This window comes from Phacochoerus africanus, chromosome X (genome assembly GCF_016906955.1).
Source record: "Phacochoerus africanus isolate WHEZ1 chromosome X, ROS_Pafr_v1, whole genome shotgun sequence".
Classification (NCBI taxonomy): domain Eukaryota; kingdom Metazoa; phylum Chordata; class Mammalia; order Artiodactyla; family Suidae; genus Phacochoerus; species Phacochoerus africanus.
Window position 1 is genome coordinate 29,687,741 of NC_062560.1, and position 14,610 is coordinate 29,702,350.

The 14,610-nt window shown below is 37.6% G+C and overlaps 1 protein-coding gene across 6 annotated transcripts in view; it reads right to left on the bottom strand.

The window, feature by feature from the left end:
- The window catches only part of DMD (dystrophin), a 2,144,556-nt gene that overhangs the window by 346,196 nt on the left and 1,783,750 nt on the right, over window positions 1-14,610 (bottom strand). For all 6 annotated transcript variants that reach the window (XM_047764837.1, XM_047764839.1, XM_047764840.1 and 3 more), the window contains 2 exons: window positions 13,762-13,882; window positions 12,872-13,140 (listed from right to left, as the gene is read on the bottom strand). In XM_047764837.1, coding sequence (XP_047620793.1) covers window positions 12,872-13,140; window positions 13,762-13,882 — 390 coding nt within the window. The remainder of the gene's footprint in view (window positions 1-12,871; window positions 13,141-13,761; window positions 13,883-14,610) is intronic.

Genomic DNA, 14,610 nt, shown 5'->3' on the forward strand with positions numbered 1-14,610 from the left:
GCTGAATGGATACAAAACAAGATCCATATATATGCTGTCTTCAAGAGACCACTTCACTTCTAGGGACACATACAAATTGAAAGTGAGAGGATGGAAGAAAATATCTCATCCAAATGGGAATGAAAAGAAAGCTGGAGTAGCAATACTCATATCAGACAAAATAGACCTTAAAAATAAAGAATATTTTAAGGGACAAGGAAGGACATTACATAATGATCAAAGGATCAATCAAAGAAGAAGATATAACTATTGTAAATATATATGCACCCAACATAGGATCACCTCAATATATAAGACAACTGCTAACAACCTTAAAAGGAGAAATTGACAATAACACAATAACAATGGGGGACTTTGATACCACACTTCCAGCAATGAACAGATCGTCCAGACAGAAAATCAACAAGGAAACACAGGCCCTAAATGAAGCATTAAACCAGATGGACTTAGATATTTATGGGACATTCCAACCAAAAGTTGCAGAATACACATTCTTCTCAAGTGCACATGGAACATTCTCTAGGATTGATCACATTCTGGGCTACAAATCAAGCCTTGGTAACTTCAGGAAAATTGAAATCACATCAAGAATCTTTTGGATCACAACACTGTATGACTGGAAATCAACAACAAGAAAAAAAAGGAAAAAAAAAATGAACATGTGGAGACTAAGCAACATGCTACAAAACAACCAAGGGATCACTGAAGAAATCAAACAGGAAATTAAAAAATACCTAGAAGCAAATGACAATGAAAATATGACACTCCAAAACCTATAGGATGTAGCAAAGGAAAATCTAAGAGAGTTTACAGCAATACAAACCTACCTTAGGAAAGAAGAAAAATCTCAAATAAACAACCTAACTTTACATCAAAAGCAGCTACAGAGAGAAGAACAGACAAGTCCTAAAGTTAGTAGAAGGAAAGAAATCATAAAGATCAGAACAGAAATCAATGAAATAGAAACAAAGAAAACCATAGAAAAGATCATGAAACTAAAAGCTGGTTCTTAGAAAAGATCAACAAAATTGATAAACCCTTAGCCAGACTTAACAAGAAAAATGCAAAGAATCAAATCAATAATATTAGAGACGAAAAAGGAGAAGTAACAATGGACATGACAGAAATACAAAGGATCATAAGAGACTAATATATGCAACTAGATGCCAATAAAACAGCAAACTTAGAAGAAACAGACAAATTCTTAGAAAACAATCTTCCAAGACTAAACCAAGAAGAAATAGAAAAGATGAATGGACCAATCATAAGTACTGAAATTGTGATTAAAAAACTTCCAACAAACAAAAGTCCAGGACCAGATGGCTTCACAGGCAAATTCTACCAAACATTTAGTGAAGAGCTAACACCTTTGCTTCTGAAATGATTCCAAAAATTTGCAGAGGAAGGAAAACACCCAAAGCCATTATACGAGGCCGTGATAACCCTGATACCAAAACCAGACAAAGACACCACAAAAAAAGAAAACTACAGGCCAATTTCACTGATGAACATTGATGCAAAAATCCTCAACAAAACACTAGCAAACTGAATCCAACAGTACATTAAAAGGATTGTACATCATGATATCATGTAGGATTTATCCCAGGGATGCAAGGATTCTTTAATATCTGCAAATCAATTAGTGTGATATGCCACATTAACAAACTGAAGAAAAAAAAACATATGGTCCTCTCAATAGATGTGGAAAAAGCCTTTGACAAAATCTAACACTCATTTCTGATAAAAGCCCTTCAGAAAGTAGGCATAACAGGAACCTACCTCAACCTAATAAAGGCCAATTCCTACTGGAATCAGGAACAAGACAAGGATGTCTGCTCTTGCCACTACTATTCAACACAGTTTTGGAAGTCCTAGCCACAGCAATCAGAGAAGTAAAAGAAATACAAGGAATCCAATTTGGAAAGGAAGGAGTAAAACTATCACTATCTCAGATGACATAATACTATACCCAGAGAATCCTAAAGACACTACTAGGAAACTGGTAGAGCTCATCAATGCATTTGGCAAAGTCACAGGATGCAAAATTAATACACAGAAATCGACTGCATTTCTATATACTAACAATGAAAGATCAGAAAGAGAAATTAGGGAAACAATACCATTTACCATTGCATCACAAAGAATAAAATACTTAGGAAAAAACTTATGCGAAGAGACAAAAGGTCTGTACTCTGAAAACTATAAGATGCTGATGAAAGAAATCAAAGATGACACAAACAGATGGAAAGACATACCATGCTCTTGGATTGGAAGAATCAGTATGGTCAAAAATGAATATACTACTCAAAGCAATCTACAGATTCAATGCAATCCCTATCAAATCACCAAGGACATTTTTCACCAAACTCGAACAAAATATTTCAAATTTGGAAGAATGAAAGACCCAGAATAGTCAAAGCCATCCTGAGAAACAAAAATGGAGCTTGAGGAATCAGGCTTCTGACATCAGGCCATACTACAAAGCTACAGTCATCAACACAATATGGTATAGACATAAAGACAGAAATATAGATCAGTGGAACAGGATAGAAAAAAAGCCCAGGTGATGGGATTAAGATGGCAGAATAAAAGGACTGGAGCTCAACTTCTCTCCTAAAAACAACAAAATTCACAACTAAAGACTGAGCATTCTTCACCCAAATGGACTGGAAACCTTAAAAAAGTTATCCTACTCCAGAAGAAAAAGAGGAGGACACATCAAGAGGTAGGAGGGGCGATTTCATGATATAAACAATCCCATACCTCCTGGGTGGGAAGCTGCACAGACTGCAAACTAACTGGTTCACAGAGACTCACCTATAGGAGTGAGAGTTCTAAGCCCCACATCAAACTCTCATGTGTGGGGATCTGGCACTGGGAGAAAGGGACCCTGGAGCATCTGGCATTGAAGGCCAGTGGGGCTTGTGTGCAGGAGCTCCACGGGACTTGGGGAAATGGAGACCCCATTCTTAAAAGGTGCACAAGGACTTTCATGTACACTGGGTCCCAGGGCAAAGCAAAGTTTCCATAGGAATCTAGGTCTAACCTGACTGCAGTTCTGGGAGGACATCCTGGGAAAACAGGGATGAACGTAGCTTGTTATGAGGGAAGGACATTGAAAGCAAAGCTCTTGGGAATATTCAGCAGTGTTCCTTTCTCTGGAGGTGGCCATTTTGGGAAAATCTGGCCCCACCCATCAGCACTGAGAAGCCCCAGGGCAAACAACAATCCAGGTGGGATCACAGCCCCACCCCTCAGTAAACAGGCTGCCTAAAGACCCTTCAGGCACACAGCTACCTCTAATCCCATCCAGAGACTAAGCCCCACCCACCAGAGGGATTCAAATCGGCTCCACCCAACAGTGGGCAGGCATCAGCCCCTCCCACCAGGAAGCCTACAGCAAGCACCCTATACGAACTTCAGCCACAGGGAGGTAAACATCAGAAGTAAGAGAGGCTACAACCCTATTATCTGTAAAAAGGTCACCACACCAAGAACCTACAAAAATGAAAAAACAGAGAACTATAACTCAAAGGAGGGAGAAATGAAAAACCCCAGAAAATCAGCTAAGCAATGAGGAGATTGCCAGCCTCCAGGAAGAAGACTTTAGACTGTTGATGCTGAAGATGATGCAAGACATTGGAAAGAAACTGGAGGCAAAGATGGATAACTTACAGGAAACACTGAGCAAAGAGATACAAGATATAAAACTTAAACAAGAAGAGATGCAAAATACAATAACTGAAATACAAAATTCACTAGAAGTAACTGATAGCAGAATACAGGAGGCAGCAGAACGAATAAGCGAGGTGGAGGACAGACTAGTGGAAATACTGATGCAGGAGAGAAAAGAGAAAAAAGATTGAAAACAAATGAAGAGAGTCTCAGAGAACTCTGGGACAACATTAAATGCACCAACATCCATATTATAGGTGTGCCAGAAGGAGAAGAGAGAGAGAAGGGGACAGAAAAAATATTCCAAGAGATAGTAGCCGAAAACTTCCCTAACATGGGAAAGGAACCACTCACTCAAATCCAGGAAGACAACGAGTACCATATAAAATAATCCCAAGGAGGAATACCCCAAGACACATATTAATCAAACTGACCAAAATTAAAGACAAAGAGAAAATCTTGAAAGCAGCTAGGGAAAAGAAACAAGTAACATACAAGGGAAGCCCGATAAGGTTATTGGCAGATTTGTCAGCAGAATCTCTGCAGGCCAGAGGGAGTGGCATGATATACTTAACGTGATGAAAGGACAAATCCTCCAGTCAAGATTACCTTACCCAGTAAGGCTCTCATTCAGATTTGAAGGAGAAATAAAACCCTTCACAGATAAGCAAAAGCTGAGAGAATTCAGCAACACTAAACCAGGCTTACAACAAATACTAAAGGAACTTCCATAGGCAGAAAAGAATAAGAGAAGAAGGAAAGAAAAAAGAGCAGCAAAAACAAATCCAAAGAATTAATAACATGGCAATAAGAAAGTACATATCAATAATTAGCCTTAAATGTTAATGGACTAAACGCCCCAACCAAAAGAAATAGACTGGCTGAATGGATACAAAAACAAGACCCATATATATACTGTCTTCAAGAGACCCACTTCACTTCTAGGGACACATACAAATTGAAAGTGAGAGGATGGAAGAAAATATTTCACGAAAACAGGGATCAAAAGAAAGCTGGAGCAGCAATACACATATCAGACAAAATAGACTTTAAAATGAAGAATATTTTAAGGGTCAAGGAGGACATTAAATAATGTTCAAAGGATCAATCCAAGAAGATATAAAAATTTGAAATATCTACGCACCCAACATAAGTTCACCACAATATATAAGGCAACTGCTAAGAACCTTAAAAGGAGAAATTGACAATAACACGATCATAGTGGGGGACTTTAACACCCCACTTACAGCAATGGACAGATTAACCAGACAGAAAATCAATAAGGAAAAATAGGCCCTGAATGATGCATTAAACCAGATGGACTTAGATATTTATGGGACATTCCATTCAAAAGCAACAGAATACATATTCTTCTGAAGTGCACAGGAACATTCTCTAAGACTAATCACATCCTGGGCTACAAATCCAACCTCGGTAACTTTAAGAAAACTGAAATCATATCAAGCATCTTTTCCGACCACAATGCTATAGGACTGGAGATCAACAACAAGAAAAAATCTGCAAAAAACACAAACACGTGGAGACTAAACAACATGCTACTAAACAACCAATGGATCACTGAAGAAATCAAAGAGGAAATTAAAAAATACCTAGCAGCAAATGACAATGAATATACGACACTCCAAAACCTATGGGAGGCACCAAAAGCCATTCTAAGAGGAAAGTTTATAGCAATACATGTCCACCTCAGGAAACAAGAAAAAGCTCAAATAAACAAGCTAACGTTACATCTAAAGAAGCTCTGAGAGAGAAGAACAGACAAGACCTAAAGGTAGTAGAAGGAAAGAAATCATAAAGATCAGAGCGGAAATCAATGAAATAGAAACAAAGAAAACCATAGAAAAGATCAATGAAACAAAAAGCTGGTTCCTTCAAAAAATCAACAAAATTGATAAACCCCTAGCCAGATATATCAAGCAAAAGAGTGAGAGGACTCAAATAAATAGAATTAGAAATGAAAAAGAAGGAACAACGGACATCACAGAAATACAAAGGATCATAAGTGACTGTTATTTGCAACTACATGACAATAAAATGGAAAACCTAGAAGAAATGGACAAATTCTTAGAAAAGTACAATATTCCATGACTAAACCAAGATGAAATAGAAAATATGAACGGACTAATCACAACAACTGAAATTGAAACTGTGATTAAAAAACTTCCAACAAACAAAGTCCAGGACTGGATGGCTTCACAGGCAAATTCTATCAAACATTCAGAGAAGAGCTAACACATATCCTTCTGAAACTCTTTCAAAACATTGCAGAGGAAGAGACACTCCCAAACTCATGCTATGAGGCCAACACCCTGATACCAAAACCAGACAAAGATACCACACAAAAAGAAAACTACAGGCCAATTTCACTGATGAACATCGATGCCAAAATCCTCAACAAAATACTAGCAAACCGCCTCCAACAATACATTAAAAGGATTGTACATCAGGATCCAGTGGGATTTACCCCAGGGATGCAAGGCTTCTTCAATATCTGCAAATCCATCAGTGTGATACACACCGTTAATAAACTGAAGAATAAAAACCATATGATCCTCTCAATAGACATGGGAAAAGCCTTTGACAAAATCCAACACCCATTTCTGATAAAAACCCTTCAGAAAGTGGGCATAGTGGGAACCTTCTTCAACATGATAAAATCCATATATGACAAACTCACAGCAAACATCATTCTCAATGGTGAAAAGCTGAAAGAATTCCCACTGAGATCAGGATCAAGACAAGGATGTCCGCTCTCGCCACTACTCTTCAACATAGTTTTGGAAGTCCTAGCCACAGCAATCAGAGAAGTAAAAGACACAAAAGGAATCCAAAGTGGAAAGGAAGAAGTAAAACTATCACTATTTGCAAATGACATGATACTATACCTAGAGAATCCTAAAGATTCTACCAGAAAACTGTTAGAGCTCATCCATGAATTTGGCAAAGTCGCAGGATACAAAATTAATACACTGAAATCGACTGCATTTCTATATACTGACAATCAAAGATCAGAAAGAGAAATCAGGGAAGCAATCCCGTTTACCATCACATCCAAAAGAATAAAATGCCTAGGAGTAAACCTACCCAAAGAGACAAAAGACCTGTACTCTGAAAACTATAAGATCCTGATGAAAGAGATCAAAATGACACAAACAGATGGAAAGATATACCATGCTCGTGGACTGGAAGAGTTAATATTATCAAAATGACTATACTACCCAAGGCAATCTACAGATTCAATGCAATCCCTATCAAATTACCAAGGACAGTTTTCACAGAACTCAAACAAAATATTTTAAAGTTTGTGTGGAAGCACAAAAGACCCAGAATAGCCAAGGACATCCTGGAAAAGAAAAATGGAGCTGGAGGAATCTGGCGCCCTGACTTCACACTATAGTACAAAGCAACAGTCATCAAAACCACATGGTACTGGCACAAAGATAGGAATTTAGATCCGTGGAACAGGAGAGAAAGCCCAGAATTAAACCCACGCAGCTACAGCCAACTAATCTATGACAAAGGAGGCAAGAATATACAATGGAGAAAAGACGGCTTGTTCAATAAGTGGTGCTGGGAAAAGTGAATGGAAAAGAATGAAATTAGAACACTCCCTAACACCATACCCCAAAATAAACTCCAAATGGACTAAAGACCTAGATATAAGACCAGACACTACCAAACTCTTAGAGGAAACATAGGCCAAACACTCTCTGACATAAACAAGAGCAACATCTTCTCAGATCCACCTCTTAGAGTAATGACAGTAAAAACAAAAATAAACAAATGGGACTTAATTGAACTTAAAGGTTTCTGCTCAGCAAAGGAAACCCTAAACAAAACGAAAAGACAACCCACAGAATGGATGAAAATCTTTGCAAGTGAATCCACTGACAAGGGATTCATCTCCCAAATTTAGAAACACCTTCTGCAGCTCAATGCCAAAAAATCAAACAACCCCATCCAAAAATGGGCAGAAGATCTAAACAGACAGTTCTCCAAAGAAGACATACAGATGGCCAAAAAGCACATGCAAAGATATTCAACATCACTCATTGTTAGAGACATGCAAATCAAAACCACACTGAGGTACCACCTTACTCTGGCCAGAATGGCCATCATCAAAAAAATCTACAAACAATAAATGCTGGAGAGGGTGTGAGAAAAGGGAACTCTAGTACCCCATTGATGGGAATATAAATTGGTGCAACCACTGTGGAAAGCAGTATGGAGATGCCTCAGAAAACTCAAAATAGAACTACCATTTGATCCAGCAATCCCACTCCCGGGCATCTACCCAGAGAAAACCACGACTTGCAAAGACACATGTACTCCGATGTTCATTGCAGCACTATTTTCAATAGCCAAGACATGGAAGCCACCTACATGTCCATCGAGAGAGGAGTGGCTAAAGAAGATGTGGTACATATACACAATGGAATATTACTCAATCATTAAAAGGAACAAAATACTGGCAAAATACTTAGCAACATGGATGGACCTAGAAATTACCATGCTATGTGAGGTCAGTGAGACAATGAGACACCAACATTAAATGTTATCACTTACACGTGGAATCTGCTAAAAGGACAGACTGAACTTCTTTGCAGAACAGACACTGTCATAGACTTTAAGAAACTTATGTTTTCCAAAGGAGACAGGTTGGGCGATGGGGGGATGCACTCAGTGTTTGGGATGGAAATCCTATAAAATTTGTTTGTGATGATCGTTGTACAACTATAAATGTAACTGAGTAATAAAAAATGCTATAAAATTAAAAAAAGAACAAAAATGTCTCAAGTATACTTTAGGTTAAAAAGCTTTTTCACTTTATTAAAACCTACATATATTCTGCTTATGTTCTGTGTAGAACATCTACATATCTTCTGTATAGAACGTCTAATGATCCCAGGAGTTATTCTCATTCCCCATTACTCCAAAAAAAGTCAGAATATTTGTATAGTCACTTAAGCATTGGTGTTATTTTCAATAAAGTGTGAATTCATGATTCTGTTCTTAAAACATTTAATAAGCAATATTAATCATGAATTCTGAAAATATATAAAAAGACATTTGAAATTTAAATTTTATTGGAGTTCTTGTCATGGCTCAGAAGATATGAATCTGAGTAGTAACCATGAGGTTGCAGGTTCCAAACCTGGGCTCATGCAGTGGGTTAAGGTGTCAGCATTGTCCTGAGCTGTACTGTAGGTCACAGACGTGGCTCGGATTTGGCATTGCTGTGTCTGTGGTGTAGGCCGGGAGCTACAGCTCTGATTTGACCCCTAGCCTGGGAACCTCCATACGCTGTGGCTATGGCCCTAATAAGACAAAAAAAATTAAATTTTTTTCTAGTGGTTATTCCTATGGGAGTTATAGTTGGAAGGCTAGGATTCTCCTAGTGAGCTAACTAGTCAGTATTAACATTACATTCCTTTCTCTTGATTTATATTATGGACACTGTCCTGAAATGATTGCTAGTAATCATGCCATGTCCACGGTGTCCCAGGACTCAGTTGATGTTGTTTTATTCATTCTCTAATTCCAAAAACCACATTTGCCAATGAGGTGAATTGATGTTAAGTCCCACAGAAACACACATTCCATAGTTACTTGAATAACAGCTTCTTTAGCAAATGAGATCTGAATGGAGGTGGATATTATGATAAAGTCACTAGGGGTGATGAAAATGAACTGAGATGGGTAAATAAAATATTATTCTGGCATTCTGGCAATATTTTTAGCTACCAGTTTGGAGTTCCCTACAGCATGGAACCTCTGATGGCTTAAATTGCTGAGAAGAAAAATGGGAACAGTTAAGTACTTTTTTTTACTTTATTTATTTATTTTTGCTTTTGGGGCCATACTCTTGGCATATGGAGGTTCCCATGCTAGGGGTTTAATTGGAGCTACATCTGCTGGCCTATGCTACAGGCACAGCAACACCAGATCCAAGGCTTGTCTGCAACCTATACCACAGTTCATGGCATAGCCAGATCCTTAATCCACTGAGCAAAGCCAGGGATTGAACTCTCAACTTCATGGTTCCCAGTTGAATTCATTTCCACTGTGCCACAAGGGGAACTCCCTAGGTACTCTTCTACTTCTTTTCAAAACAAGTTTTAGTTAATAAAATTTACTCCTTATAAACTACCACTGCCAATATTTCAGGGTTTCAAGTCTGGTATCATTGATATGGAACAGAAAAACACTGGGTTTTTATTTCCATTGAAAAGTGAATAGAACCTACTGGAGGGAAATACATATATATGAATTCATATAATATATAATTTTAAAATATGCATGTAATATTTATACAATGCTGTTTTAGAAACCAACATAATCACATTATGACAAGAACATATATATTCCAATAGGTACTATAACTTAAGTGTATCTGTCTGAGAAAGAAGCAATGATACATATAAGCTCTTTCTAAAGAAACATTTAATGTATATATGTTTTGTAATTATTGAGATCAGAATGAGGACTCTTACAACTAGGTAAAGTATGGGAAATAAAGTAGGTCTTAGGATCAAAAACAGTTGAGAGGGGGAACTGAAGAGAAAACTGCAAAAAAGGCTGGGTAAAGGCCAGCTGATATTTGAGCTGTCCTGCTTTTAGTTTTTGTTATTAAATCATGCTGCATACATTCTCCATCCATACTCAGTATCCTACAAACACTCCTGTGTGACAGACATGGCTCAAAAAGAATCCCTTATGTCTGCTCTAAAGCCTGTATATTCAGCCACTTAATTGATTTATTGACTAATTTACTTCCTTTGGGACATTCTCTTAAGTTTATTTTCCATTTGGGGGAAGATTTGTAAAAATTTAGTTCCTATCTTTTTGCATAAAATAGGATTTTTAATGCAGAATGAATGCAAGGTAAGACATTTCAAAACATTATTTCAATTTTTATATGTACAGAAATGTTAACCATTGCTTAAAATGTTAGGCACGGGGTTGTATAATGTTCAGGTGGCAGAGATTTTAGAAATTATGTACTTAATCTTCTTTTAAATCTTCATCTACTGTTTTAATGAAGAGCTTTTCAATTCAACATTAGACTGTGGGCTTCATGAGGACAAAGATCAAGTCCGTTTCACTTATAACTGCATATTTAGCACATTTTATAGTAACTCATAAACAATTGTTGCATGGAGGAATAAAGAAGCTGAATTAAATTCCTTATATTTTTCCAGCACCGTACTAGGAACTGTGAATTCAAAGATGTACACCATGATCCTTGCTCTTAGAAATTTCACTTTCTATGGGAGAAAAAGAAATACCTAAGTGACTTGCCACAACATAGGTAAAATTGAAGTGTAACAATGCAAGTATGAGTGGGGATCTTGAAAGCACTGAATTCAGAGCAGGTTCTGCTTGGTGGGAGTTGGGGGTAGAAAACTGGGTAAACTCTAAGGACAGGGGCCTTTTGAGTTGGGTCTTGAGGGCTGAGTGACAGTTTACCAGTAGGTAAGGTGGCCTGATCCAGGCACAGAGAACAGCATTTGCAAAGGCAGAGTGTTATGAAAAAAGAATTGCATAGTTTGCTAAAGGAGGGTATGGACAGAAGTCCGCAATGGCCTAGAGGACAGAAGCAACAATCAGAAATTTAAGCCAAAGCTATGAAGAAACAGGATCGCCTACCTCCACTGTCATGCAGGAAGTCTCCTACACAGAGCTTGGATTCAAGTTGGAACAGAGTGGGTAATACAGAAAGAGCAAAGAAACTGTTTATTCATTCATTCACCAAATATCTAAAATGCAGTGTTTGTAATATGCCATCTACATTGACTGGGAAATGAGATTTAAGGATATGTAATACAACAAACTGACTTACAGTGTTGGGGACCGGAATGGGACATTGGTTGAAAAGAGGAGAGAAACTGTGAAGGAGATATTCTGAAGTAAAATGAGCAATCAAGTGCAGTCAATGAAAATGTACAAGGATTGAAGGATGGACCTCAAGTTTCTAGCCTGAGCAACTTGTTGGATTATGATCCATTAACTGAAATAGAAAACAGAAGAGAAGGCAGGTAAAAAGGTATATTAGTAGGGGGATGGGCTAACAGGAGAACAAATGAACTTGCTTTCAGAATGGCCGTGTTTCAATTCTAATGGCATACAGGTTAGCAGATCAGCAAAGAAATCCAAATTATAAATTTAGATCTGTCACCATCCATGCCATTTCAAACTTGGAACATTTATACATTAAGAAGAAAAGTGAGCTAAGATTTTTATACAATAAAAAGATAACCGAACTAAGGTTAGAAACCTGGGCACACTGACATCTGAAGGGTGGGTAAAGTTTCAGAATTGTGGAAAATAAAGGAAGAAGAAGAATGTAGATGAAACAGTGCTATGAAAGCCAAGGAAGAAAAGACCTTCCAGAATGAGGGGGCTGGCAAACATGCTAAGCACAGGTGAGAATATCACTTCTGAGTTTGAATCTAGAAGGACTTCCACTGGTTTTGACACTAGATAAATAGATAAAATACGTTCCAAGTTGCTGGTTTTTAACATGATACTCCTAAATATGAATATTCTTTCTTTATAAATATATTTATCAAATTTCTGCTAGAAGGGAATTTAACTTTGGTCTCATGGACAGTATTCCAAATAGAGAATGATATTTCCTAAGATCCGCGGTGGACCAATACAACTCAAAATTGCATATATACATTGCCTTCTAAGGGAAGGGCAGCATTAATGGTCTCAATTCACAGTACTTAATTCACCCAGGTCATATAACTTAGTTAGCCAATAGGCCAAAACCTAGACTCTTGGCTCTTGATTAAATGTTATCTTTTTCCCTACTCTGATACTACGATCCACAAAGGGTAAACACACACACACTCACACACACACACAACCAGACCACTTTAGTACACTTAAGTTAATTTCCTATTAGTAAAGTCAAAATAATTTTTGCCCTGTAACTTCTTAATATTTCTTTTTATATTACTGAAGACAGAGAGATGATGAGATCACTATCTTCTCTGAGAAAAAAATACATATGCCAGAAGACTCTGAATTTGCAAAAGATGGCCTTACTTTGAAAGATTAGGGGCCCTATTTTATACTTTTTGAGATGAAAACACCGCACATGAGTTCAGATTAGAACCTCTTTTGAGTCCCTCAAAGGGCCCTGAAGCCATCCAGTAAACGGTACCTTGACTTTTTCTAGGTGATCTTGGAGGGAGTCAATGAGGAGATCTCCCACAGGCTGCCACGATCCCTTGATCACCTCAGCTTGGCAGAGTTTGAGGTCCAACTCATCCGTTGCCTCCTGAAGTTCCTGGAGTCTTTCGAGGGCCTCATCTATTTTTCTCTGCCAGTCAGCAGAGTGCAGGTTCAGTTTCTCCCACTCAGTGTTGACCTCCTCAGCCTGCTTTCGTAGGAGCCTTGTGACATTCTGGGCTCTCTCCTCAGGAGGCAGCTCTAAATTGGTAACACGACAAGGTTTTAGGCAACATTCATTTTTGTGTTTAAAAAAACCCCACTGCTGAAAAGGTCATACTGGGAGAAAGAAAGTATAGTTTAACAAGAGGCCAACCTACTGATTAATGGCTCTTTGATACTCTGGCATTTGTTCTGATACAGTTTAGCACATTTGAAGTCTATCTTCCTGAGTGAATCTGTTCCACCTTCTATCAATCAGATAATCCAAGATTCATTTAAGATATTAAGTAGAAAAAATGTTAGGATGCACACCACAAGCTCTAGTTTACTTGAGGAAGGCTCTTAAATTGAAATTAGCTTGTAGTCTTTGTAACAATAAATTCCTCCTCACAGATAATCTCTTTTGTTGATTCTTTTCTAAATGTTTCCATAACTGATCACTAATCTCTTTTAATGTTTATTTATGAATGTGCAAACAGATTTATGTATGGTGCTTTATGATTCCTTTCTCTTTTTCAACATCTATGTTTAATCTGAATCAATTCTATTTAACCTAGAAAATACAAGTGCTATTCAGACCCTGGCAGCAAGAATGGATGGGTCGCTCTGTCACCACTGATCCTTCTATCAATATGTTATCACAGTTCCACATTTAATTACCTCTGGGCTCCTGGTAGAGTTTCTCTAGTCCTTCCAAAGGCTGCTCTGTAAGAAATATTCGTACAGTCTCAAGAGTACTCATGATTACAGGTTCTTTCGTTTTCAATTCCCTCTTGAAGGCCTGGGAAATAAGATGAAAAGAAATGCTTATTTGGCTTGTGGCATTCTTTTGAAAATTAATCCTTGGTGCTCAGAACTTGGTTATGAAATTCCCAGGTCAGTTTCTATCTCCTTTATTTCTAAACTGATAGTCATAAAATGATAAAGAAGGCTCAATGGATCTTTCTGGTAATCAGGAAACCAATGGGTTTGTAAAACTATTCTGGAGAAGACAGGGGTGCTTTCAAAATACGGTAATGCCCTTTAATTAAGAAAATAGTGCTTTATTTATATAACTGGACTGCCAAACTTGAACTCTGGGGCTAAAATTTTAAGATATATATTGCAAAACACTTGCAATACAGCAATTCTAGGAGGGCTAATGAAACTTACACATATCCCATATAATGGAAATCCAGACCATAATGGGCCATTTGGGAAAACCTAGGTTGTATTGAAGGGTACAACCAATCCAATTCATAATCACCAGTCAATTCTGTCAAAATGTCTGACAATAAATATAATGATGTGTTAATAGGAAACTAAGTAGAAATTCAACACTTTTCCAAAATACCTATAACATTATTCATTGTGACTTCTTTGAAAATGGGAGAGAGGTTTTGAGGTATACTGGAGGTAAGAATTGTGGGAACAAGTTTCTATAAAAGAGTGGGCCTAGAATAGGTGTCTTGAGGTCATCTAGGTTAATCATCAATTTTCATCTCTAATCTATAATCTTCTTTGATATAG